The 23,894-nt window shown below is 60.1% G+C and overlaps 1 protein-coding gene across 1 annotated transcript in view; it reads right to left on the bottom strand.

The window, feature by feature from the left end:
- The window catches only part of Muc2 (mucin 2, oligomeric mucus/gel-forming), a 30,836-nt gene extending 13,794 nt beyond the window's left edge, over nucleotides 1-17,042 (bottom strand). Inside the window, exons 1-29 of the mRNA XM_058579674.1 lie at nucleotides 16,967-17,042; nucleotides 16,036-16,306; nucleotides 14,986-15,100; nucleotides 14,297-14,387; nucleotides 14,112-14,221; nucleotides 13,772-13,982; nucleotides 13,442-13,567; nucleotides 13,204-13,321; nucleotides 12,985-13,123; nucleotides 12,677-12,787; nucleotides 12,526-12,595; nucleotides 12,199-12,336; nucleotides 11,954-12,118; nucleotides 11,430-11,524; nucleotides 11,158-11,284; nucleotides 10,631-10,886; nucleotides 10,403-10,455; nucleotides 10,182-10,282; nucleotides 9,663-9,817; nucleotides 9,256-9,394; nucleotides 8,805-8,915; nucleotides 8,543-8,722; nucleotides 8,189-8,428; nucleotides 7,512-7,668; nucleotides 7,114-7,245; nucleotides 6,561-6,708; nucleotides 6,104-6,147; nucleotides 5,511-5,717; nucleotides 75-4,448 (exon numbers count right to left, since the gene is read on the bottom strand). Coding sequence (XP_058435657.1) covers nucleotides 75-4,448; nucleotides 5,511-5,717; nucleotides 6,104-6,147; nucleotides 6,561-6,708; nucleotides 7,114-7,245; nucleotides 7,512-7,668; nucleotides 8,189-8,428; nucleotides 8,543-8,722; nucleotides 8,805-8,915; nucleotides 9,256-9,394; nucleotides 9,663-9,817; nucleotides 10,182-10,282; nucleotides 10,403-10,455; nucleotides 10,631-10,886; nucleotides 11,158-11,284; nucleotides 11,430-11,524; nucleotides 11,954-12,118; nucleotides 12,199-12,336; nucleotides 12,526-12,595; nucleotides 12,677-12,787; nucleotides 12,985-13,123; nucleotides 13,204-13,321; nucleotides 13,442-13,567; nucleotides 13,772-13,982; nucleotides 14,112-14,221; nucleotides 14,297-14,387; nucleotides 14,986-15,100; nucleotides 16,036-16,306; nucleotides 16,967-17,042 — 8,260 coding nt within the window. The remainder of the gene's footprint in view (nucleotides 1-74; nucleotides 4,449-5,510; nucleotides 5,718-6,103; nucleotides 6,148-6,560; nucleotides 6,709-7,113; nucleotides 7,246-7,511; nucleotides 7,669-8,188; nucleotides 8,429-8,542; nucleotides 8,723-8,804; nucleotides 8,916-9,255; nucleotides 9,395-9,662; nucleotides 9,818-10,181; nucleotides 10,283-10,402; nucleotides 10,456-10,630; nucleotides 10,887-11,157; nucleotides 11,285-11,429; nucleotides 11,525-11,953; nucleotides 12,119-12,198; nucleotides 12,337-12,525; nucleotides 12,596-12,676; nucleotides 12,788-12,984; nucleotides 13,124-13,203; nucleotides 13,322-13,441; nucleotides 13,568-13,771; nucleotides 13,983-14,111; nucleotides 14,222-14,296; nucleotides 14,388-14,985; nucleotides 15,101-16,035; nucleotides 16,307-16,966) is intronic.
- Between the last annotated feature and the right edge of the window lie 6,852 nt (nucleotides 17,043-23,894).

Below are 23,894 nucleotides of genomic sequence, written 5' to 3'. Positions count from 1 at the left end.
TTCAAAATCTCCTCCTGGCTTGTCAAAGTTGGGTTTTCCGGAGTCCAGCCAGCCAGTCCATTCGCAGTCCAGACAAGGAGGGGTGGTTGTCGTGGTGGTGGTGGAGGTTGGGATTGTTGTCACCGGGGGGGTGGGCGTTGGACTTGGGGACTCCGTGGTTGTGGTGGTGGGTGTAGGTGTTGTGGTCTCAGTGACGATAGTAGTGATGGTAGATGTTGGGGTTGGGGTCTGTGTGGTGGTGGATATTGGGGTTGGTGTCACCGTGGTGGTGGGCGTTGGACTTGGGGACTCTGTGGTTGTGGTGGGTGTAGGTGTTGTGGTCTCAGTGACGATAGTAGTGATGGTAGATGTTGGGGTTGGGGTCTGTGTGGTGGTGGATATTGGGGTTGGTGTCACCGTGGTGGTGGGCGTTGGACTTGGGGACTCTGTGGTTGTGGTGGTGGGTGTAGGTGTTGTGGTCTCAGTGACGATAGTAGTGATGGTAGATGTTGGGGTTGGGGTCTGTGTGGTGGTGGATATTGGGGTTGGTGTCACCGTGGTGGTGGTCTGTGGGCTTGTGGTCTCTGTGATCGTGGTGGTGGGTGTATGTGTTGTGGTCTCAGTGAAGATAGTAGTGATGGTAGATGTTGGGGTTGGGGTCTGTGTGGTGGTGGATATTGGGGTTGGTGTCACTGTGGTGGTGGGCATTGGACTTGGGGACTCTGTGGTTGTGGTGGTGGGTGTAGGTGTTGTGGTCTCAGTGACGATAGTAGTGATGGTAGATGTTGGGGTTGGGGTCTGTGTGGTGGTGGATATTGGGGTTGGTGTCACCGTGGGGGTGGGCGTTGGACTTGGGGACTCTGTGGTCGTGGTGGTGGGTGTAGGTGTTGTGGTCTCAGTGAGGATAGTAGTGATGGTAGATGTTGGGGTTGGGGTCTGTGTGGTGGTGGATATTGGGGTTCGTGTCACCGTGGTGGTGGTCTGTGGGCTTGTGGTCTCTGTGGTTGTGGTGGTGGGTGTAGGTGTTGTGGTCTCAGTGACAATAGTAGTGATGGTAGGTGTTGGGGTTGGGGTCTGTGTGGTGGTGGATATTGGGGTTGGTGTCACCGTGGTGGTGGTCTGTGGGCTTGTGGTTTCTGTGGTTGTGGTGGTGGGTGTAGGTGTTGTGGTCTCAGTGATGATAGTAGTGATGGTAGGTGTTGGGGTTGGGGTCTGTGTGGTGGTGGATATTGGGGTTGGTGTCACCGTGGTGGTGGGCGTTGGACTTGGGGACTCTGTGGTCGTGGTGGTGGGTATAGGTGTTGTGGTCTCAGTGACGATAGTAGTGAAGGTAGATGTTGGGGTTGGGGTCTGTGTGGTGGTGGATATTGGGGTTGGTGTCACTGTGGTGGTGGTCTGTGGGCTTGTGGTCTCTGTGGTCGTGGTGGTGGGTGTAGGTTTTGTGGTCTCAGTGATGGTGGTAGTGATGGTAGATGTTGGGGTTGGGGTCTGTGTGGTGGTGGATATTGGGGTTGGTGTCACTGTGGTGGTGGGCGTTGGACTTGGGGACTCTGTGGTTGTGGTGGTGGGTGTAGGTGTTGTGGTCTCAGTGACGATAGTAGTGATGGTAGATGTTGGGGTTGGGGTCTGTGTGGTGGTGGATATTGGGGTTGGTGTCACCGTGGGGGTGGGCGTTGGACTTGGGGACTCTGTGGTTGTGGTGGTGGGTGTAGGTGTTGTGGTCTCAGTGATGATAGTAGTGATGGTAGATGTTGGGGTTGGGGTCTGTGTGGTGGTGGATATTGGGGTTCGTGTCACCGTGGTGGTGGTCTGTGGGCTTGTGGTCTCTGTGGTTGTGGTGGTGGGTGTAGGTGTTGTGGTCTCAGTGACGATAGTAGTGATGGTAGGTGTTGGGGTTGGGGTCTGTGTGGTGGTGGATATTGGGGTTGGTGTCACCGTGGTGGTGGTCTGTGGGCTTGTGGTCTCTGTGGTTGTGGTGGTGGGTGTAGGTGTTGTGGTCTCAGTGACGATAGTAGTGATGGTAGGTGTTGGGGTTGGGGTCTGTGTGGTGGTGGATATTGGGGTTGGTGTCACCGTGGTGGTGGGCTTTGGACTTGGGGACTCTGTGGTCCTGGTGGTGGGTATAGGTGTTGTGGTCTCAGTGACGATAGTAGTGATGGTAGATGTTGGGGTTGGGGTCTGTGTGGTGGTGGATATTGGGGTTGGTGTCACTGTGGTGGTGGTCTGTGGGCTTGTGGTCTCTGTGGTCGTGGTGGTGGGTGTAGGTTTTGTGGTCTCAGTGATGGTGGTAGTGATGGTAGATGTTGGGGTTGGGGTCTGTGTGGTGGTGGATATTGGGGTTGGTGTCACTGTGGTGGTGGGCGTTGGACTTGGGGACTCTGTGGTTGTGGTGGTGGGTGTAGGTGTTGTGGTCTCAGTGACGATAGTAGTGATGGTAGATGTTGGGGTTGGGGTCTGTGTGGTGGTGGATATTGGGGTTGGTGTCACCGTGGGGGTGGGCGTTGGACTTGGGGACTCTGTGGTTGTGGTGGTGGGTGTAGGTGTTGTGGTCTCAGTGATGATAGTAGTGATGGTAGATGTTGGGGTTGGGGTCTGTGTGGTGGTGGATATTGGGGTTCGTGTCACCGTGGTGGTGGTCTGTGGGCTTGTGGTCTCTGTGGTTGTGGTGGTGGGTGTAGGTGTTGTGGTCTCAGTGACGATAGTAGTGATGGTAGGTGTTGGGGTTGGGGTCTGTGTGGTGGTGGATATTGGGGTTGGTGTCACCGTGGTGGTGGTCTGTGGGCTTGTGGTCTCTGTGATTGTGGTGGTGGGTGTAGGTGTTGTGGTCTCAGTGACGATAGTAGTGATGGTAGGTGTTGGGGTTGGGGTCTGTGTGGTGGTGGATATTGGGGTTGGTGTCACCGTGGTGGTGGGCTTTGGACTTGGGGACTCTGTGGTCCTGGTGGTGGGTATAGGTGTTGTGGTCTCAGTGACGATAGTAGTGATGGTAGATGTTGGGGTTGGGGTCTGTGTGGTGGTGGATATTGGGGTTGGTGTCACTGTGGTGGTGGTCTGTGGGCTTGTGGTCTCTTTGGTCGTGGTGGTGGGTGTAGGTTTTGTGGTCTCAGTGATGGTGGTAGTGATGGTAGATGTTGGGGTTGGGGTCTGTGTGGTGGTGGATATTGGGGTTGGTGTCACTGTGGTGGTGGGCGTTGGACTTGGGGACTCTGTGGTTGTGGTGGTGGGTGTAGGTGTTGTGGTCTCAGTGACGATAGTAGTGATGGTAGATGTTGGGGTTGGGGTCTGTGTGGTGGTGGATATTGGGGTTGGTGTCACCGTGGTGGTGGTCTGTGGGCTTGTGGTCTCTGTGGTCGTGGTGGTGGCTGTAGGTGTTGTGGTCTCAGTGATGGTGGTAGTGATGGTAGATGTTGGGGTTGGGGTCTGTGTGGTGGTGGATATTGGGGTTGGTGTTACCGTGGTGGTGGGTGTTGGACTTGGGGACTCTGTGGTCATGGTGGTGGGTGTTGGTGTTGGGGTGTGGGTCGTGGTAGTCGTCGGTGTGGTGACAGTTGTTGAGGTTGAATTCTCTATGGTGGTGAGAGTTGGGGTAACGGTCCCTGTGGTGGTCTCAGTGGTGGTGGTCGTAGGCGGTGCTGATGTGGAGCCACAGGGTCTGCAGCACTGGACGTTGATCTCGTAGTTGAGGCAGAAGGGCATGGGAATGACTCCGCCTGGCCTTTGGTCTTCGTTTCTGCAGACCAGTCCTACTGAGAGGTCACACACCACTTGCTGCCCAAGCTGCTGGACTGGAACCTGAGGATACATCACTGCTCGGCAGGAGATGTTAGCTGCCCAGCCCAGGGCACAGACACCTCCAATTGATTCAAAATCTCCTCCTGGCTTGTCAAAGTTGGGTTTTCCGGAGTCCAGCCAGCCAGTCCATTCGCAGTCCAGACAAGGAGGGGTGGTTGTCGTGGTGGTGGTGGAGGTTGGGATTGTTGTCACCGGGGGGGTGGGCGTTGGAGTCGGGGACTCCGTGGTTGTGGTTGTGGGCGTGGGCGTGGGTGAGGTTGTGGGCGTGGTCGGTGATGGTGTTGGTGTGGCGTGAGTTGTGGTTGTGGGTATAGGTGTTGTCGTGGGCGTGGGCGTGGGTGTGGGCGTGGTCGTGGGTGTGGGCGTGGTCCTGGGCGTGTGCGAGGTGGGGCATTCCCACCATGGTACGCAACAATTCACCCGTATCTCATAGTCATAGCAGCGTTCGAATGGTCCAGTCAGGAACTGGTCTTCGTTTTTGCAGATAAACCCAACGGAGAGGTTGCACTGTACGTTCTGGCCCAGCTCTTCCCAGGAGAGGTGGGGCTCCGTGGCCGACCTGCACTGTATGTCCTCTGGAGCCTTGCAAACACTGTCAAAGGTCTCTCGGTCACCACCATCGCTGCTGCTGCTCGGGTGGTCCTCGTTGATCCAGTCAGTCCAGAAGCAGCAGTGCTCTAGAAGCAAACCCCCCCCCCAGTGGTCATTTGCATCTGGGCACAGGCACCTTCAAGGTCTCCATGCCCAGAAGGGCTTGGGACCTCCATGACCATCCTTAAGGTATGGCTGCCCCTCCTGTCATCTCTAAAGGACCAGTTTGCAGGACAGGGCTTAAACTGACTTCACCCTCATTTTACAACTATAATATTGAGGCCCAGAGGACAGAGGCCACCCCAGGCCATGTCTGGGTCTGACAGGCCCAAACCTTGAAGCTTCAGGTAGGCACCCCTTCCGCAGCTGTTCCACATCCTAGTGTCAAAAGGGGGGGCTGTGGTTGTGGCTCAGGGTACAGCGCTCACCTAGCACGTGCAAGGCACTGAATTCGATCCTCAGCACCACATAAAAATAAACAAAATAAAGGTACTGTGTCTGACTACAACTAAAAAAAAAAAAAGAAAATTTAAAAAGGAACAAAAGGAGGTACCCGTAGAGCCACAGCTCCAGGAAGGGGGAGTATGGACAGGCCTTGTCTCTACTCTTGGCCAACCGCATGGTCCCTCACGCAGGTCCAGCCCCTCCTCACTAGTCCCTGGCCTGAGCAGACAGTAAAGTTGCCCAAATACACCCATCACTGGTCCTTCAGCAGAGAAGCCCACCAGCCTCGCAGGCCCCAAGCAGCCTCCTGGGGGTTCTATAGATTTTGCTCATCTTGGCCCTGTTTGTCACCGTGACATATTGCAGCGTCACTTACTTGAAGTTGACGGAACTGCAATAGAGAGCGGAAGGGTCTCGTTACCCAGGCCGAGACCCTTTGACTCTCTTCACTTTTCAGTGTGCCTTCCTGTGTCTTGTCACACCCTGGTGGTTTGTCCAGTGTGTCCATGATTTTGACCACAACAAACAGGAATTTAAGGAAGTCCTCTGATTAGGCCTTAAAGGCATCTTTGCAGGGACACAGGCCACATGGATGTTACCTCATCTGGCAGCTGATCTGCAGACAGAAGCTGGCCACCCAGGCCACGTGGGCTGCAGGGGAAAGGCAAGGTCCCCAGCAGAGATCCGCGGCCATGGGGCCTCACCTGGGCTGGTGAAGGGGGTGGTGGTGGTGGTGGTGGTGGTGGGGACAGAGGAGGTGGTGGTGGGGACAGAGGTGGTGGAGGAAGTCGGCGTGGACGGGGGTGCCGTGGTAGTTGCACACATGTTGAAGTGCCTCTCCACTGTCCCATTGGGGCCACAGAACTCCCAGTAGCAGAAGACACCATCCTGAGTCTGGTTGAGAATCTTCCCTGGGGGGAGGAGGCCAGCCATCAGCACGGCAGGTGGAGGCAGACTCACACCTGAGGAGACACTGGGTGCCCCCAGTTCCACAAGTGCCCCAGCAGGACCCCTTTCCTGGATCTCCTCCCCTTGAGGAAGGGGCCTCATCAGAACATAGGAGACACAGAGGGAGGGGCAGCAGATGTTCACCATGAGGCACCGGCTCCCATAAGAAGGGACTCAGCGTGTCACAGGAGCCCATGGGCTGCTGCACAGCCCAGCAGGTCTGAACATGTCTGGGCACCAAACAGGTAGAACCCAAGAGGACAACCCCACGCAGGCCAGGCCCATGGATGCAGGGACGGGGCAGGCTGCAGGCTTCCTGCCGCAGAGGTAGCAACAGAGGACAGCTTACCTTCCTCCGGGTGGCAGACCACATGTGAGGAGTCAGTGCACACACTGCAAAGCAAGCACAGTGGCTGCAGGCCTCCTGCCCCTCCCTCCAGGCCTGCTCCCAGTGCAGACCCCATCCCCAAAACCAGCTCCAGAGGAGCCCCACCCATCAGGTTCTAAATGCGGGCAGAGGCACGGGACAGGTAAGATGGGAAAAAGCTGGAACAGGCAGGTGACATTCATGTGCATGTGTGACTGTGTGCACCTGCGGGACTGTGTCCATGCATGAGTACAGGCACGCACTCTGTGTGTGGACGTGTGTGTATGAGATGCATGTGGCTGCGTGCACACGCATGGGTATGTGCACCTGCATGGAGCAGCATGGGATTGTGTGTGTGTGCTTGTTATGTGTGTGTGTGTGGCGTGCCTGCGTGTGCACCGAGCCCCCGCCTGACCCCTTGCTTTGTGGGCTTGAGTACCAGGATGTGCAGATGTCCTTCGTGGGAACCAGCGCTCCAGGGGGGTAGCGGGTGTCCCCAACATAGCAGCCACACTGGTCCCCAGTGACACACTTCTTCAGGTCCTCATCGTAGATGGGCCTGTCCGTAGGGCATCGGGGGTAGCAACCTGACGGGCACAGGGCAAGGGCCTTGGACTTCCAGGGAGGTCCACTGGAGCCTCCCCAGCATCCCCACCCATCAGTCGTGTCTCTCGGGGTGTTCCTCTGGCAAGGCCAGGGGACAGAGAGGGCTGGGTCTCCCCACCCCTGGGGGTCCTCTGCCTAGCCAGCCCCTCTCAGGGCTGTTAGCTGCTGCTTCTCTGATTCTCCTTGAGGAGCTTCAGGGCAGCCCAAGCCCACTGCTCGAAGGACACATTCTGCCACAGGTGAGCCTGGCCGCCCCCTGGGCCTCAGATCTGCAGACCTCAGGCCTCCCGCCAGGGTTCCCATGGGTCTCCAGCCAATGGCAGCTTTAAGCCCCACGACGCCTACCAGCAGGGCTACCTCCTGCCCCCAAGGCCCTCCCTGCTCACCCTCCAGGTAGGACACAGAGATGTTGGAGTGGATGCCGTTGATGGTCCTGCAGGTTTCAAAGCTGCGGTTCCCACACGGCTCATAATGCCACTCACACTCGTCCGGGGGGTTGTAGTAGTCACAGAATATGGCTGGAGGGAGGACAGGAGGATAGCGACAGGGTCAGACTCAGCAGGATGCAGGCAGGGGTCCAGACAAAGGTGAGGCTGGGATGGGGGAGTGGGCAGGGACACGTCCAGCCAGGTCTGGACAACCAGGTCTCACAGTGATCCCAGGAAGAAGCATGATGCCCAGGAAGCATGGGGTTAATGACATACGTGCTGTCACTTGGAGGGGAGGGAGTGCCGCCTGCCCCCAGCCCTCACTGCAGCCCCTGGTCAGGACAGTGGGCACTCACGGCACAGATCCGGTGTCCTCCAGAACACACAGGCCTCCGCCTTGGTGCACTCCTGGGCGTAGGAGGCCACGGCAGAGCAGAAGCACTCGCAGTCGCCCCCCGTGTCACAGGAACAGGAGTCCTGCACGCAGGCCTCGTAGAAGACTGTGGGGTCCACCTGAGGAGAAGACGTGGTGTGCCCTGGGCCCTCGCTGCCTTCATGAGGCCAGGACCCTGCGTCTGGCCCTGGTCGGCCCAGGGCTCCAAAGTGACTCATAACTGGGGGTGTCCAAAGACACCCTAACTGTGCAGCCCTGGGGCTTCGAAGGTCTCAGGATAAGATGGCCATCCTAAAACCAGTCCTGCCCTCTGTTGCCAGTATCTGGGGCCATCTGGTCATTAGCCCCTTACCTGCCTTCCCTCCCTCCATTGTGAGCATGTAAGTCAGAGAGGTAGAGGGAGGCTGGGTCCAACCAGGAGTCTCAGAGGATCACCTGGTCATCTCCTCATGTGTCCAAAGAACAATGAGAAAGGAGAAAACTCAAGGACAAGTACTCCACAGGGAGCCACTCCCCAGAGTGCCCTCAGCGCAGGGTAGAGGCTGCAGGGCCACGACCGCGCCCCTCGCCCGGCCCCGCCCAGGCCCGCAGCCCCGCCCACCTTGCTGTGGCCCCGCCCAGGCCCGCAGCCCCGCCCACCTTGCTGTGGCACACGCTGAACACGCTGCTCTTGATGATGCTGCACTGTTTCTCAGCCCAGGAGCGGCGGTGCGGGTTCAGGCTGCAGGGGTCCGGGATGGTGCTCACGTCTGGGCAGGTGGAGGCCTCCTTCCAGCTGTTCCCGAAGTCCAGCTCGCTGCTCACCACCATGTGGTCCCGCGTGGTGAAGTCGTTGCTAGTGCGGTCATCAAAGTTCCCGCACAGGCCGCACACAGTGCCCTGTGGGGAAGGAGCATAGGCTTCACAGGCCAGGCAGCTGGGGGGGGGGGGGCAGCACAGTTCAGAGGCCACAGAGGGGCGGCCCTGAGAGGGCTGGCCGGCGGGGCGGCCCACCTTGTAGGACGGAGCCAGCTTGATGAAGATGGTGGTCTTCTTGTCCCAGATGACGATGATGCCGGTGCTAGCCTCAACCACCAGGTACTGGCCCACTTCCCGCGTGGTGTAGGCCACCTGGTGGCCCTCCTCGAGCTGGACCACTTCCCGGCGCTTGTCCTCCAGCTTCAGCTCCGTCCTCTGCCCAGAGGAGAGGCAGGTCACTAGCAGTGTCCGAGGGTCCCCGAGGGCTCTGGGAACCCCAGGGATGGGCAGCACTCACCCCTATGAAGATCTTGATGGCCTTGGAGCAGGTGACGCCAGTGGTGCCACAGGGGACATTCTCAGTGATAATGCTGAAGGAGCCTGTTGAGGAGTTCTGGCCGCAGTAGTCCTAGGGGCCAGTGGGTGAGGTCAGCTAGCTCCAACTCAGACCTGGCGAGGGCAGCCCCTCATCGGGTGGCTGGGGATAACAGTGGCACCGGGGGTGCCAGGGCTGGGCCAGCCAGCCAGGCCTGTCCTGATTACACATGCGTGTGCACACACAGGTACTTCAGCAGGAGGGTCACGGAACTGGAGAGGGGGCTTTACCGTGCCCACCCCTCTCCCAGCCAGAAGCCCAAACCTTGACCAGGTGGGGCCTGGGGCAGAGGACGGGCCTCCCACAAGGTCTCCTGCATCTCAGAGCCGGTAGAGCGGGGACCGTGGGGACGGTGGGGCAGGGCAGGCCTCACCTGGACAGCCACGTAGGAGCAGTGTCCATCAAAGTCATAGTGCTTCCCGTCAAAGGTGATGTAGTGGCCACTCCCGTAAATGGAACAGGTACCGTGGCACAGGAACTGGGTACATTGCCAGCGTCCTCTCTGGCAGGTGCTGAGAATAGGAGAGAAACCTGAAGGGGCCAGAGCCCAGGGCCCCACCCCTGCTCAGACACCAACCTGGCTTAGACCCTGGGTTGGTGGAGACAACTCCTGGCAGCCCATGCAGGACACCGAACAGCACCCACAGCAGCCCAAACATACCCTGCACCCCACCTCTGCCCCAGGGCCAGGGGCGGACATGAGAGACTGCCCATCAGCTGAGCCAGAGCCACCCCTGGCCCTGTAGGACCCAGCAGGGTACCCTCAGCCAGGCCACTTACCAGGTGTTGTTGCAATCTAGCTTGATATTGTCCCCAGGGGCGTACAGGTCCTTGTTGTGGACACACGGGCACTCCTCCTCCACCACACAGCCACCCCGGCCATCATCCAGGAGCCCCTCAGGGCAGACACAGCCACTGACACAATCTGTATGGTACTGGGGGCAGCAGAGGGGGCTTCAATGAGACCAAAGCTCCCTCTGGGAGTTGGGAGGACACAGTGGGAGAATCTCTCCCTGGCCCCAGGCCTCTCCCCTCCGGCCGACATGTGGGCAGGAAGACAGGTGAAGGTGGCCTGCCTAGAGCCGCTAAACTGGCCCCTGTTCCCAGGGGGCCCAGAGGCCACCACTTCCTTCCCACAACAGGGGCAGTGTCAACAAAATCCAGTATCCATAGGATTCAGCATCCGGACCTGGTGGACAGGGCATAGAGGAGTCTACCTGCTCCCTCCACAATGGCTCAGCCAGAAATACCCCACCCAGCCCACCCAGCCCACCCACCACAACCCTCCCCAGCACGCACATAGCCAGCAACCAGCGTCTGACAGCTGGTGGGGCGGGGCTCTCGGGTGGCCAGGGCAGTCAGGTTGTTGCAGTCGACAAGGATCTTTGGGGCCGCACAGCCTGTGGGACAAAGGGGCTGCCTGAGCTCACGCTGAAGTTAGCGGGCACGGGTGGGCAGGAGAAGGAGTAGGGGAGCAAGCCAAAGGGCCGGTGGCCATGCACAGAGCAGCATCCACTTACTCTGGCCGATCAGCTTGACCTGCGTACAGTGCAGCCTCCCATTTCGGCAGACACTGGGAAGGAGAGGGGGATAAACAGGGCCCAGGAGTCCTCACTCGGGACAGTCAAGGAAGCTGCCCCTGCCAGTCCCCCGCCCCAGGCCCATCTGCACCCATGTCTCACTCAGAGCAGAGCTCCAGAGGCAGACCTGCCCCACCCCAGGCCCCCCTGCCCAGGCCAGACACCCACCAGCGCTCCTCCTGCCTCAAGACCACATCCCCCGCCTCCAGGTAGAGGCCTCGGTGGTAGCAGGAGCACTTGGCCAGGGGCACACAGCGGCCCTTCTCATCCAAGAAGGTGTGGTCAGGGCAGCCACAGCCGTCCACGGGCGTGAAGCCTTTGAGACAGTGGGTTTCCCCCTCAGAGAGTGAGCGGCAGGTCTGCTGGCAGGTGGTCAGGTTGTACAGGAAGGTCTGAGATTTGGGGCAGGAGCCCACGTCCTTGTCTGCAGAGAACAAGGGACCAGAGTGAGGCACAGGAGAGACCAGCTCCCAGCTCCATCCCCGAAGACTGTCCCTGAGCCTCGCTCCATCAGGGCAGCAGCGCCCATCCGACCAAGAGACCAGGGAGGGCAGCCGCCCAGGGACGCCACAGCTGCCACAGCTCCTGACCACCCCCATCCCTGGTTCCTGAAGGTGCCCACTAGGAGCCAGCTGCAGGAGATGACCCTCCCTTGGGCCACCCGTGCTCAGGGCCCAGCCTCAGGGGGCACTCACTGCAGACGCGCTCCCGCCAGCCCCACAGCATGACGCCCTTGGTGGCGCAGGCCCGCGCATACGAGGACAGCGCTGCGCACAGGCAGTCCTCGTTGTTCTGACAGTTGCAGGTGTCATACTTGCATCTCTGGAAAGCAAACGGGGGGGGGGGCAGTGAGGTGGAGCCCCGGGTGCGACCCGGCTCCCTGTGCACTCAGCACACACGCCCGTCACCCACTGGGCACGCCAGGCAGGCTCTGGGCATGGCACATGGCATGGGGGAGGGGACTGACCTTGTAATACTCAGTGGGGTCCACCGCCAGGTGGCACCTGCCGAAGGGGGTCTCCGTCTTCTTCAGGAGGGAGCACCAGTGCTCCGCATAGTTGGCTGGGGAGGCAGGTGGGAGCCTCAGCAAGGCCAGGCCCCTCACACGCTCCGGGTCCAGCGGCTGGCTCGCCCAGGCTGGAGCAGATGTGGCCCCCAGCCCTGGCCCCCTCAGTCCCTCTGGTCAAATACCCTGGAAGCTCTGGGCAGGGTGCACCCTGCTACCTCCTCTCTCTCCACCCCAAGGGGCCAAGAGCCACCAGGTGCTGTGGGGTGCTGGGTGGAAGGCGCACTGTCCTGGCTCCGGGCCAATCTCTGGACGAGGGTCACCACCCAGTCATGAGCCAGTCACCCCCCATCATGTCACTTGGCAGGCTGCCACCACCCACCCACCCTCACCCACCCCTTGTCCCACCAGGAGCCCCGCCTGCCCGCCTCGCTGGCCGGAGCTCAGGGACGGCAGGCCGTGGGCGCCGCGGAGCCGAGCCTCACCACTCTCGATGTTGAGGGAACAGGGGTCATCCAGCCAGTCCAGCTTGTCATGGCAGCTGGCCTGGGCCTTCCAGCTGTTGGCGAAGCTGGACCCCGTGGCCTCCACCAGGCCACCCGCCGTCCTGAAGTCGTCACTTTCCAGGCCATTGAAGTCCCCGCAGAGCCCTGGGGGGCCAGGACACGGTTGGGAGGGGTCTGGGCTGGGGGGGGCACCTGGGCGGGGAGAGCCAGGCGGGGCCACTCACCCTGCACCTGCCCCTGGGCAGCCTGGTCCAGCGTCACGAAGAGCTGCATGACGGGCACCAGCTGCACCTGCAGCCGCAGCCCGAGGGCCGTGTTCACGACGATGTGGTAGGAGGAGGGTTGGAAGATGGAGAAGCTGGCTGCAGGGAGGGCACAGTGAGGGCACGCACCCTGGTGCCGCAGGGGGCTCCCTCCACCCACGGCAGAGGCCCGCGTGGCCCAGTGAACAGGGACCCTCCCCTGCCCAGCCTCCTGTGCCCCAGGCCCCCAGCTGCCCACATCCCAGCAGGTCAAGCCGACCAGACCAGCTCTGGGTCCCCTCCCCTCACCAGCCACGTGGGGCAGGGTCACTGCCAGCTCGTTGAGTAGCACGCTGCCATCCGACTTGAAGGCCACCACCTACAAGAAAGGCCAAGCGTATTCAGGGCTGAGAAGGCTTCAAGGAGTCTGGAGCCCTGGGGGGACAGGCAGGGCACCCACGTTCTTCTTCCTGTCTATCAGCAGTGCCACTGTCTTCAGGCAGGTCTGCTTATCCGTGGAGCCGCAGGGGGCCAGCTCGCCCAGGAGGGTGAAGGAGTCGTTGTGGTCGCCCTGTGTGGGGAAGGCAGGAGGGTTGTGGCCCAGAGGCAGGGCCCAGCCCTGAACCCAGGGCTCCACAGTGACTTAGAAGGGAAGCCCATTTCTCAACACCCTTCACCACCCTAGGGACAGCCCCAGGCCCCCTCTTCTCAAGGGCCAGCCAGTCCCCTGCTGGGAGGGCCCAGGGCCCCCAGCTCCACCCCACCCACCTTGGTCAGGACGTAGTAGCAGTCCCCATGAAAGGTGAACTTTTTCCCATCGAAGGTGGTGATGTGGGAGCCACCCTCCAGGGTGCAGGTCCCAGGGCATGGCAGGTCTTTACACACCCAGCGGCCAGCATGGCAGACACTGTCGGCCATCAGAACACAGGGTCAGGGCTCGGGGACGCCCCAGCCTTCCAGGCCCTGTGCCCTGGACCAGCAACTCACCATTGCTCACAGTCATTGGTGATCTCCTGGCCCGGCACATACAGGTGCCCGTGCAGCTTGCAGTGGCACTGGCTGACGGGGATGCAGCCGCTGCCCGTGAGGTCATCATACACAGTGCCTGGGACAGCAGGGGAGGTGAAGTCACCCTGGGCGGCTCAGCCATGCCATTCTCCCCAGGGCGGGGCTGCCAGCCTGGCTCCCACCCCAACTCAGCAGGCACCCGCCCCCCGAGCACAACCTTCTGGGCAGAAACAGCCGTCCATGTGGTGCTCCTCGCACAGGCTGCTGACCTCCAGGTGTGAGCAGGTGTCCACGCAGGGTGAGCCGCTCTCCAGGTAAACCATGTTCCCGGGGCAGCTCTTGGCTGGAAGTGAAGGCAGCTCCGTGAACAGGTGATCCCACGAGGGCAGAGCACGGTGGCAGGTGGCCATGTCCAAGGGCCTCAGTCTCGGCCACTGGAGTCACCTGGCTCCCCACAGCTGTGGCCCCCGGGGACTTGGCACAGACCCCTTCCCGGGGCTCCCTAGACCCAGGGAGGCTGCCACTGGCTCTGTCTCGGGCCACTTACGGCAGAAGGAGGCCGACCTCCAGTTCCCAGGCCGGCCGCCAGCGTGGGAGCACTGACGGGAGAACTCGGCGAGGGTGCTGCAGACGCAGGCCCCACCCTGCGGGCACCGGCAGCGATCCTGCATGCAGGCCTGCACGTACAGCTCCAGCGGCAGCCGGGCCTGGCAGTCTTGGAAGGCCGCATCGGTCAGCAATCTCTCGCACTCAGCACGCTGGCAGGAAGGACGTGGGGGTGGGCAACTGCTCACAGCTCCCCTCTCTCCCCACAGCAGGGTTCCCGAGAGCACCCACAGATGGGGGCCCCACCCAGAAACTCTAAGGGCCCCCAGGCTGGGACTCACGTGCTTGGAGCAGGACTCAGGTGCGGGCACCTCCTCGGGGTCCTCGCACACCACCTCAGGCTTATTGATCTTCTGCATGTTCCCAAACTCAATGGCACTGAATGTGACGCCTGGGGGCACAGCTGGTCAGCGGTCAGCAGCTCCACCCCTGCCTCCACCCCACAGAACCCCAGCCCAGCGCTCACCTTCAGAGAGGAACTCCGAGTAGGACGGCAGGCCATTGAAGTCCCCGCAGAGGCCGCAGGTGTGGTTCTGGAACCTGCTGTCCAGCTCCAGCTGTGGGGAAGTGGGCAGGTGAGTGGGCCCAAGGCCTTGGGGAGCCCTAGGCCAGGCTGGCACCTTAATAAGGAGCAGCAGGGAATAGGGGCATCTACCACTGAGAAGCAGCGTGTTGGGGGGCGGGAAGCTGAGGGCCAGACAGCCCCAGGGCCAGGCAGCCCCCAGGGCCAGACAGCCCCAGGGCTAGGCAGCCCCCAGGCAGCCCCAGGGCCAGGCCACCCCAGGGCCAGGCAGCCCCAGGGCCAGGCCACCCCAGGGCCAGACAGCCCAGGGCCAGGCAGCCCCCAGGGCCAGACAGCCCCAGGGCTAGGCAGCCCCCAGGCAGCCCCCAGGGCCAGACAGCCCCCAGGCAGCCCCCAGGGCCAGACAGCCCAGGGCCAGGCAGCCCAGGGCTAGGCAGCCCCCAGGGCCAGGCAGCCCCCAGGGCCAGGCCACCCCAGGGCCAGACAGCCCAGGGCCAGGCAGCCCCCAGGGCCAGACAGCCCCAAGGCTTGGTGCTGCCCGCTGTCTCCACCACCTGCACCCTCCTAAAGTCAACCAGGACTTGGCTGGTGGAGGAGCCCTGCACCCCAGGGGCCAGGATGCTGGTACCCACCATGAGCGCGTCTTCACGGTTCCACATGAGGGAGAGACCAGCGCGGGAGTAGACCTTGGTGTAGGCCTCATTCTTCTCGATGAGCAGCCCAGAGCTGTAATGTGGGGTGCTGACCCTGCGGGGGCACCACAAGTCACTTGCCAGCACCTGGCCCAGGGCCCACCCTTCTTGTCCTCTCCGGGTCCTGCTGCCCAGAGGGCACTGAGGCTGGGTGCATGGTGGGAGATGGGGGATAGCTGCTGGCCTGGCCTCACACTGGGGCCACAAACAGACTTGGCCAGGCCCAGGGGGCACATGAGAACACCTCTTCTGGGCTGGCCAGGTTCCTTGGGGCAGGACCAACTCAGACTGCTCATCTCCTTTCACACTGTGGGCACTGTCCTGGGCAGGACCCTCCCAGGAGCCCTGAGAGTGGGGGGAGAAGGAGGCCAAGCCACCCAACCCCCTTCCAGGCCCTCTCTCAGTCTGCGTGGGGCGGGGCTTCAGCCCCCACCCACCCATCACCCTAGACAGTCTTGATGCTCTCGGGGACCTCCCCCCGGGCACCTGCCTCACCCAGGGGCCCTCCTGCTCTCCACCCACCATGACCCAGGCCGGGCAGGCCAGGCAGGGTAGGAGCTCAGCTAGAGTCTAGTGTAGGAAATAGAACCCCTGGGGCAGGAAGAGGGCAGGCCCGCAGGTGGGAACCCGCTGGACAGGAATACATTTAAGAGGGCCTCATTGTCCCAGAGACAATGAAGGGACAATAGCTAGCCAGGGTGGGCAGCTCCTGAAACCCTACCCTGGGGAGCAGCTCTGGCAGCCTCCAGGCTCCCCAGTCCAGGACCACTGGCCAGCTCCAAGGGGAGAGACAGCTAGGGGCTCCCAGGGTGAAGACCCCTGTCAACCTCCAGGGGCCTCAGCAGTGTGTACAGAGGGAATTGTGACCCGAGTCCACCCTCAGGGCTTTCCCCCGGGCCACCAACCGGAGCAGCAGGGCCTCACAGGGACTATCTAGACCACAGAGCCCTCCCCAGGCTACGGGATGGGACGCTGCCCAAGCCCACTCACATGGCCCCATTCACCACAACCAGTTGGTGGGTGAGGTAGATGGTGTCATCCTTGATGGTCAGCAGGATGGACTCCACCTGGGGATGGCCCCCACCCTGGCCCTGGCTGCGCTTCAGGTGCACGGCAAATTCCTTGTAGGAGTCTCGGCAGTCGGAGGCGAAGTTGTAGTCACAGAGGCCGGGGAAGCGGAAGACGTCACCGTCGAAGGTCTTGTAGTGGAAGTCACCCCAGGTGCTGCAGACGCTGTGACCATGGCTTCGGGGTCTGGCCTCTGTGGGGACCGTGGGGGCACGGGGTGAGCCACCCAGGCCCAGGGAGTTCTGCCCCAGTCCACCCCAAGCTGGCCCCAGAGGTAGCCATGTCCAGAAGGCCCCCCCACTGCAGGAGGACCTCTTAGGCCTGGGTCACGGCCGGGGTCTCAGCCCCAGGAGCACATCTCCAGCTGCCTGGCCTGGGGTGCGACCCAGCGGGCGGTGAGGGCCGAGGGACTGTCAGGCACCCTGGTCACTCTGTCCACCTGATGCAGAGCCCTGATGGAATGGAGGTTCCCTAGTCTTTTGGGCTGAAGTGACCCTTCACCAGGTGGACACAGCCCCTCTTCAGAGGTGCCGCCTAGGCCTTGACCCGCCAGGGCTGTCCTGGGACCCCACACTCCCCCACCTCGGAAGCACCCCTCAGGTGTTCTGCTGATCTTCCACTGGGCATGGGGTCCCCTGGGCCCCTCTGGCCAGGTTTTCAAGCTCAAAGGGACGGCAAGGGCCGCAACAATTCATCCAGGCAGGAGCTACTCTGGTTGTCCAGTGTACGCAGTCCAGCGGATGCAGGCAGAGGGGACCAGCCCACTCCCAGGCGCTGTGCCTGCTCCTGGATGCCTGCCTTCCTGTGCCAGCACTCTCTGCCCATCCCCTGCCCACCTCACCAGGCTTCTCACCTCTCTGGAGTGCAGAGCCTCCAGCCAAGGCCAGGGCCAGGCAGATGGCCACTAGGCGGGCCAGTTGCAGCCCCATGGCGGCTCTGAAGGGCACTGTGGGAGAGCACCCCGGCCTGGAGTCTGGGACTTATATGCCCCAGTGGGCCGTCAGAGGGCGGAGGGCAGGGGAGGGGCAGAGGGTGGGGGCGTTGGCCAGATTATCAAGAAAACAGCTGTGGGGGCTCGTGGAGACCACAGTGGGAAAATATTGATTCAGGTTATCTGCATTTATCTTTTTATGACTCCCTGGGCAAACTCGGCCTTCCTCAGGATGCAGCAGCCCAATTACCCAAATGCAGAACACACCCAGGGCGACCCTCCCACCCCTCCCAGCCACTAGCGGACCAGGCCCCAGGGGACAGGGTAGGGGCTTTCCCACCGGAAGCGTGTCCTGGCAGACTCTATGGGCCCACTCAGCCCACCAGACCACAGTCCAGTGCCCCCCCGCCAACAAAGCCCAGGATGAACAAGGGGCTTTGGAAGATCCATGACCAGCATTTACCAATCTCTTTCATTCCCGGGACCCCACTCCTCCCCAGGCAGTGTGGACTGAGATGGCCACAGGTCCCCAAAGAGCTCAGGCCTTTGTCACCCCAAGGCAGCCAAGCCCACCCATCAGGGGTCCAAACTCTGGGGAGCGGGCAGGACTTGGCCACCTGTACCTTCCCCGTGTGCAGGCAGCCTATGAGCTCCCGTGGGGCCTGGGGTCCACCCCGCTGCAGGGAGCTCTTCGCCTGGGTCAGAGCCCAGCTCTGTCCCCTCCCTAATCCCCCTGTTTTCCTAGCCTCAGCCAGTCTCTGGAATTACATGTAATTAGAACTTGAGGAGCACCAGTCCAGCCAGGGACACTTGCCGGAACCCGGTCCCCTGGAGCATGGAGGAACTGGCTCAGTGCCTGGAATGCCTGTCCCCGAAGGAAGGAGGCCCAGGTAGGGAGGGTGCCCCCGCAGCAGGCCCTGCCCTCGCAGACGCCCCCACCTGCTGCTGCTGCCCCTGGGGATGCATGAGGACGGGGCCTGGAGGGGCAACCTGCCCAGGCTCCCCTGGCCACACCTCATTCAAGGCAGTGGATCCTGCTCCAGGGAGAACAGTGGCCTCTGATGAACCTCAGGCTCTCTGAGCCCAGCCCAAAGCTGGACATTGGTGCCTGGAATCCCCCCAGGAACCGTGTGTAGCCCTTGAGCATATACCAGCCCCAAACCCAAACCCACCGAGGGTGCCGGCTCTCGAGGCCACACAGAGAGGGAGAGGCACCCACTGGCACCCCCCCTGGAGCAGGAGATAAACTAGAATCTGGAGTCCCTCCCCTCACTGCATTTTCATCCTCCTGAAAACAGAGACAATCCCGAATTTAGTTTCAGAGTTTAGCCGGAATGCTCACAGTGGGCTCAAGTCGGCCTCAGATGCCAGTCGGGGGGGTCCTGAGCTCCAGAAACAGTGAGGAGGGATCCATCTAATGGTCATGGAGGAACTGGATCAAGGGCACTGTGCCTCTTCCCCTGGCCACACTGCTGCCCTGGTCAAGGGCCACACAGGTGGTGACCTGGGCTAGAGGGGAGCCCTTGCTAGGGCCAGACTTTCTTCACCACCAGCGTCAGAGCCTGTGTTTTGATGCCACCTCACTCTCAGGCCTCTAGACCACTACAGGAAGGACCCTCAGGCCATAGGGACAAACAGGACTGGAGTGGAGTCCTTGCACTCTAAGGATGTCAGGGGCAAAGAAGACCATTAGCCAGGGGCCTGGGAGGAAGCCCCTCATCTGGTCCCACTGTGCCCACTAGTTCTGGCCTGGGGTCCATCCTCTCAGCCAGGACTTGAGCACAGGGACGCTGAGTGTGTGGCCTGGGTAGGGATTAGGGAACTGAGCTGAACACTATTGTACCACTTCCCTGCTTAGGCTGCACATGCTGGCACCAAGCCCTGAGGGAACCCAAGGAGCAACCCAAGAGGCAGTGATTTTCCATGCCAGACTTTCTCTGCTTTGGTAGGGATTAGAGGAATTCTAGCCAGATAGGATGCTAAGCACAGCAGCCCCCTGCCCTTAGCTCCAAGAAGGTGGGTCCTTTCTGGATGAAAGGGAAATCCTCCTGATGGAGAATGTTGATACTCCCTGATGGAGAAGGTAGATCTTAGAGAGACGATAGATCTTCCCTGGATAAAGAATGTGAGATCCTCCCTGATGAGAAAGGTGGGTTCTGCCTGATGGAGAAGGTGGGTCCTCCCTAATGATGAAGATGGGTCCTCCCTGATGAAGAAGGGGGTCTTCTCTATACAGGATCCTCCCTGTATAGACAAGGTGGTTCCTCCCTGTATAGACAAGGTGGTTCCTCCCTGTGTGGAGAAGGCGGGTCCTCCCAGATGGAGAAGGTGGGTCCTCCCTGTATAAAGAAGGTAGTCCTCCCTGATGAGAAGGTGGTTCCTCCCTGATGGAGAAGGTGGGTCCTCCCTGATGAGAAGGTGGGTCCTCCCTGTATAAAGAAGGTAGTCCTCCCTGATGAGAAGGTGGTTCCTCCCTGATGGAGAAGGTGGGTCCTCCCTGATGAGAAGGTGGGTCCTCCTGATGGAGAAGGTGGATCCTCCCTGATAGAGAAGGTAGTCCTCCCTGATGAGAAGGTGGTTCCTCCCTGATGGAGAAGGTGGTTCCTCCCTGATGAGAAGGTGGATCCTCCCTGATGAGAAGGTGGTTCCTCCCTGATGAGAAGGTGGATCCTCCCTGATGAGAAGGTGGGTCCTCCCTGATGAGAAGGTGGGTCCTCCCTGATGGAGAAGGTGGATCCCCCCTGATGGAGAAGGTGGGTCCTCCCTGATGAGAAGGTGGGTCCTCTTGATGGAGAAGGTGGATCCTCCCTGATGAGAAGGTGGGTCCTCCCTGATGGAGAAGGTGGGTCCTCCCTGGTGGAGAAGGTAGTCCTCCCTGATGGAGAAGGTGGGTTCTCCCTGGTGGAGAAGGTGGGTCCTCCCTGATGAGAAGGTGGGTCCTCCCTGATGGAGAAGGTGGATCCTCCCTGATGAGAAGGTGGGTCCTCCCTGGTGGAGAAGGTGGGTTCTCCCTGGTGGAGAAGGTGGTCCTCCCTGATGGAGAAGGTGGGTCCTCCCTGATGGAGAAGGTGGATCCTCCCTGATGAGAAGGTGGGTCCTCCCTGGTGGAGAAGGTGGTCCTCCCTGATGGAGAAGGTGGGTCCTCCCTGATGGAGAAGGTAGTCCTCCCTGATGAGAAGGTGGGTCCTCCCTGATAGAGAAGGTGGGTCCTCCCTGATGGAGAAGGTAGTCCTCCCTGATAGAGAAGGTACTCCTCCCTGATAGAGAAGGTACTCCTCCCTGATGAGAAGGTAGTCCTCCCTGGTGGAGAAGGTAGTCCTCCCTGGTGGAGAAGGTGGGTTCTCCATATATATGGAAGGTGGGTCCTTGCTGGATGGACAAGGTCAACCTGTATCCCCTTTATGTAGGACAGTGGTGGTGACCCCAGCCCTCTGGGCTCATCAGAGGGTCTCGAATGGGCCTGTGTGAGCTGTGGTGTCAGGTGGCCCAGCAGGGAGCTGGCAGTGAGAGGCAGCCTATGGTGGGAAGGGGCTGGCGTTGAAGCAGATGGTGGTGAACAGGACAGTCAGCCCAGGTGGCTTCACTGCCAGCTTCTCTATTGCTGGCTGAGGTCATCAAGTGCCCTTAGCTTATGTCGGGGACCAGGACAGTTCAGAGTCAGGGGAAGAGACCCAGGGTGAAAATAAGCTGGGAAACGCCCCACCAGGGCTGCAGAGGTCGAGATGCACAAGGTCAGAATATCAGACGGCCCTGAAGTGGACGGACACAAGGCCCATGGCCGTCTGCTGGTCAGCCCTCTTCTCAGCACAGGTGCAGTGTGGGCAGCTGCCACCGCCTCAGTTGGATCTTCAGCCCTTGGCCCCGGGGTCCTCTGCCATTGTAGCTTTCCCACAGGACAAAATGGGCATGGTGACGGGGAGGGGGCTTTGACACAGCAAACTGTGGGAAGAATGTGGTGCCCCGGTGAGAGCGACAGCCCAGCTAGCCACCGGTCCAACCCGGGGCAGGCTAGACCCAGAGCCAGGGGGACAGAGTGCCAGGTTCCCTGCCGGCCCCACGCCCCGCAGTGTTTACCTGGACAAGACACTGTTCCCAGGGAGGACGTGGGATTTACAGCCTGAGCCAGGGAGGAGCAGCAAGGACGTCACGGGCTTCTGAGGTGACTGTTCCACTTGGCGTGTCCACCACTGACTCATCAGGAAGCAGATGCCTGGGTAGAGCTGCTGGAGGAGGACAGGAATGGGGAAATCAGGGAGGATACCCTGTGCTGTCCACCTGGCTGGGCCGTGAGACCCAGGTCAGTCAGATGTTAGTCCTGAGGTTGCTGCAAAGATCTTCAGAGGTGAGCAGGTGGCCCACCTGAGCAAGGTGGGCCTTGCCCAGTCCAGCAAAGACTCTGAGGGAGAGGGCATTCTGACCATCACAGCGAACGCCACCATGTGCTCTCTGGGTTCGAGCCGGTTCCAGCCTCTGAAGACCCAGGACTGGGTCTCCAGCTGCCGTCCTGCCTGCAAGTGCCAGACCTGCAGCTCCCATCAGGTCAAGAGCCAGTTCCTTCAAAGGACACCCCAGAACACACTCTGTCACACGCTCCCTACTGCCTCTGTCCCTGGAGAACCGTGACAGACGCACAGTGAGTGGCTGACACTGTCCGGCTCCTCTGGTGTGGTGCAAATTCTGCCCGCCCCACATCCCCTCTTCTTCCTTCCCTGTGCTGACCTCCCTGCCACCACGTGGCTGTTCACTGAAACCATCCCATGTGTCCGCAAGGTGTGTCACTCGGGCCACTCACTACGACACCATGATCACCAGCCTGATGACAGCCCATGCAATGGAAGGGGGGACTGAGCCGCTGAGGAGGAGGGAGGAGGTGACCTGGGGAAGACAATCCACCACAGTGTGCCAAGCCCACCTGTGACGATACCAGAGTCCCACTGTACAAGCAACGTAACACGCCAATTTTAAAAATAAGAGTAGAGAGATCAGTGGAGGGAATATCAGAAGGAGGACAGGAGGAGGAAGGTGTTGGTGGGAAGACCCATCAAATCATGGTGGGTAACACTGTGATTCTGCAATCTACACAATTGGAAAAATGAGAAATCATACCCCAATGATTCCAATGAATGAACTGCCAAGATCATTGTAATCTCATGTGTAGCTAATAAAAGAAATTATGGGGGGGGTGTGGGAGCATCACAGTGACCCCACCCATGTGCTCTATGTTAGGTCATGTGGGAGCATCACAGTGAACCCCACCCATGTGCTCTATGTTAGGTGCATGTGGGAGCATCACAGTGAACCCCACCCATGTGCTCTATGTTAGGTGCATGTGGGAGCATCACAGTGACCCCACCCATGTGCTCTATGTTAGGTCATGTGGGAGCATCACAGTGAACCCCACCCATGTGCTCTATGTTAGGTGTCTGTGGGAGCATCACAGTGAACCCCACCCATGTGCTCTATGTTAGGTGCATGTGGGAGCATCACAGTGAACCCCACCCATGTGCTCTATGTTAGGTGCATGTGGGAGCATCACAGTGAACCCCACCCATGTGCTCTATGTTAGGTGCATGTGGGAGCATCACAGTGAACCCCACCCATGTGCTCTATGTTAGGTCATGTGGGAGCATCACAGTGAACCCCACCCATGTGCTCTATGTTAGGTGCATGTGGGAGCATCACAGTGAACCCCACCCATGTGCTCTATGTTAGGTGCATGTGGGAGCATCACAGTGAACCCCACCCATGTGCTCTATGTTAGGTACATGTGGGAGCATCACAGTGAACCCCACCCATGTGCTCTATGTTAGGTGCATGTGGGAGCATCACAGTGAACCCCACCCATGTGCTCTATGTTAGGTGTGTGTGGGAGCATCACAGTGAACCCCACCCATGTGCTCTATGTTAGGTACATGTGTGAACATCACAGTGAACCCCACCCATGTGCTCTATGTTAGGTCATGTGGGAGCATCACAGTGAACCCCACCCATGTGCTCTATGTTAGGTGCATGTGGGAGCATCACAGTGAACCCCACCCATGTGCTCTATGTTAGGTGCATGTGGGAGCATCACAGTGAACCCCACCCATGTGCTCTATGTTAGGTACATGTGGGAGCATCACAGTGAACCCCACCCATGTGCTCTATGTTAGGTGCATGTGGGAGCATCACACTGAACCCCACCCATGTGCTCTATGTTAGGTGTGTGTGGGAGCATCACACTGAACCCCACCCATGTGCTCTATGTTAGGTACATGTGGGAGCATCACAGTGAACCCCACCCATGTGCTCTATGTTAGGTGCATGTGGGAGCACCACAGTGAACCCCACCCATGTGCTCTATGTTAGGTCATGTGGGAGCATCACAGTGAACCCCACCCATGTGCTCTATGTTAGGTCATGTGGGAGCATCACAGTGACCCCACCCATGTGCTCTATGTTAGGTGCATGTGGGAGCATCACAGTGAACCCCACCCATGTACCCTATATTAGGTACATGTGGGAGCATCACAGTGAACCCCACCCATGAGCTCTATGTTAGGTGCATGTGGGAGCATCACAGTGAACCCCACCCATGTGCTCTATGTTAGGTGCATGTGGGAGCATCACAGTGAACGCCACCCATGTGCTCTATGTTAGGTGCATGTGGGAGCATCACAGTGAACCCCACCCATGTGCCCTATGTTAGGTACATGTGGGAGCATCACAGTGAACCCCACCCATGTGCTCTATGTTAGGTACATGTGGGAGCATCACAGTGAACCCCACCCATGTGCTCTAAGTTAGGTGCATGTGGGAGCATCACAGTGAACCCCACCCATGTGCTCTATGTTAGGTCATGTGGGAGCAT

This window comes from Marmota monax, unplaced genomic scaffold (genome assembly GCF_021218885.2).
Source record: "Marmota monax isolate L192 unplaced genomic scaffold, Marmota_monax_Labrador192_F-V1.1 WCK01_AAM20220418_F8-fsc00038, whole genome shotgun sequence".
NCBI classification, from domain to species: domain Eukaryota; kingdom Metazoa; phylum Chordata; class Mammalia; order Rodentia; family Sciuridae; genus Marmota; species Marmota monax.
This window is presented reverse-complemented; position numbering and strand designations above follow the sequence as displayed.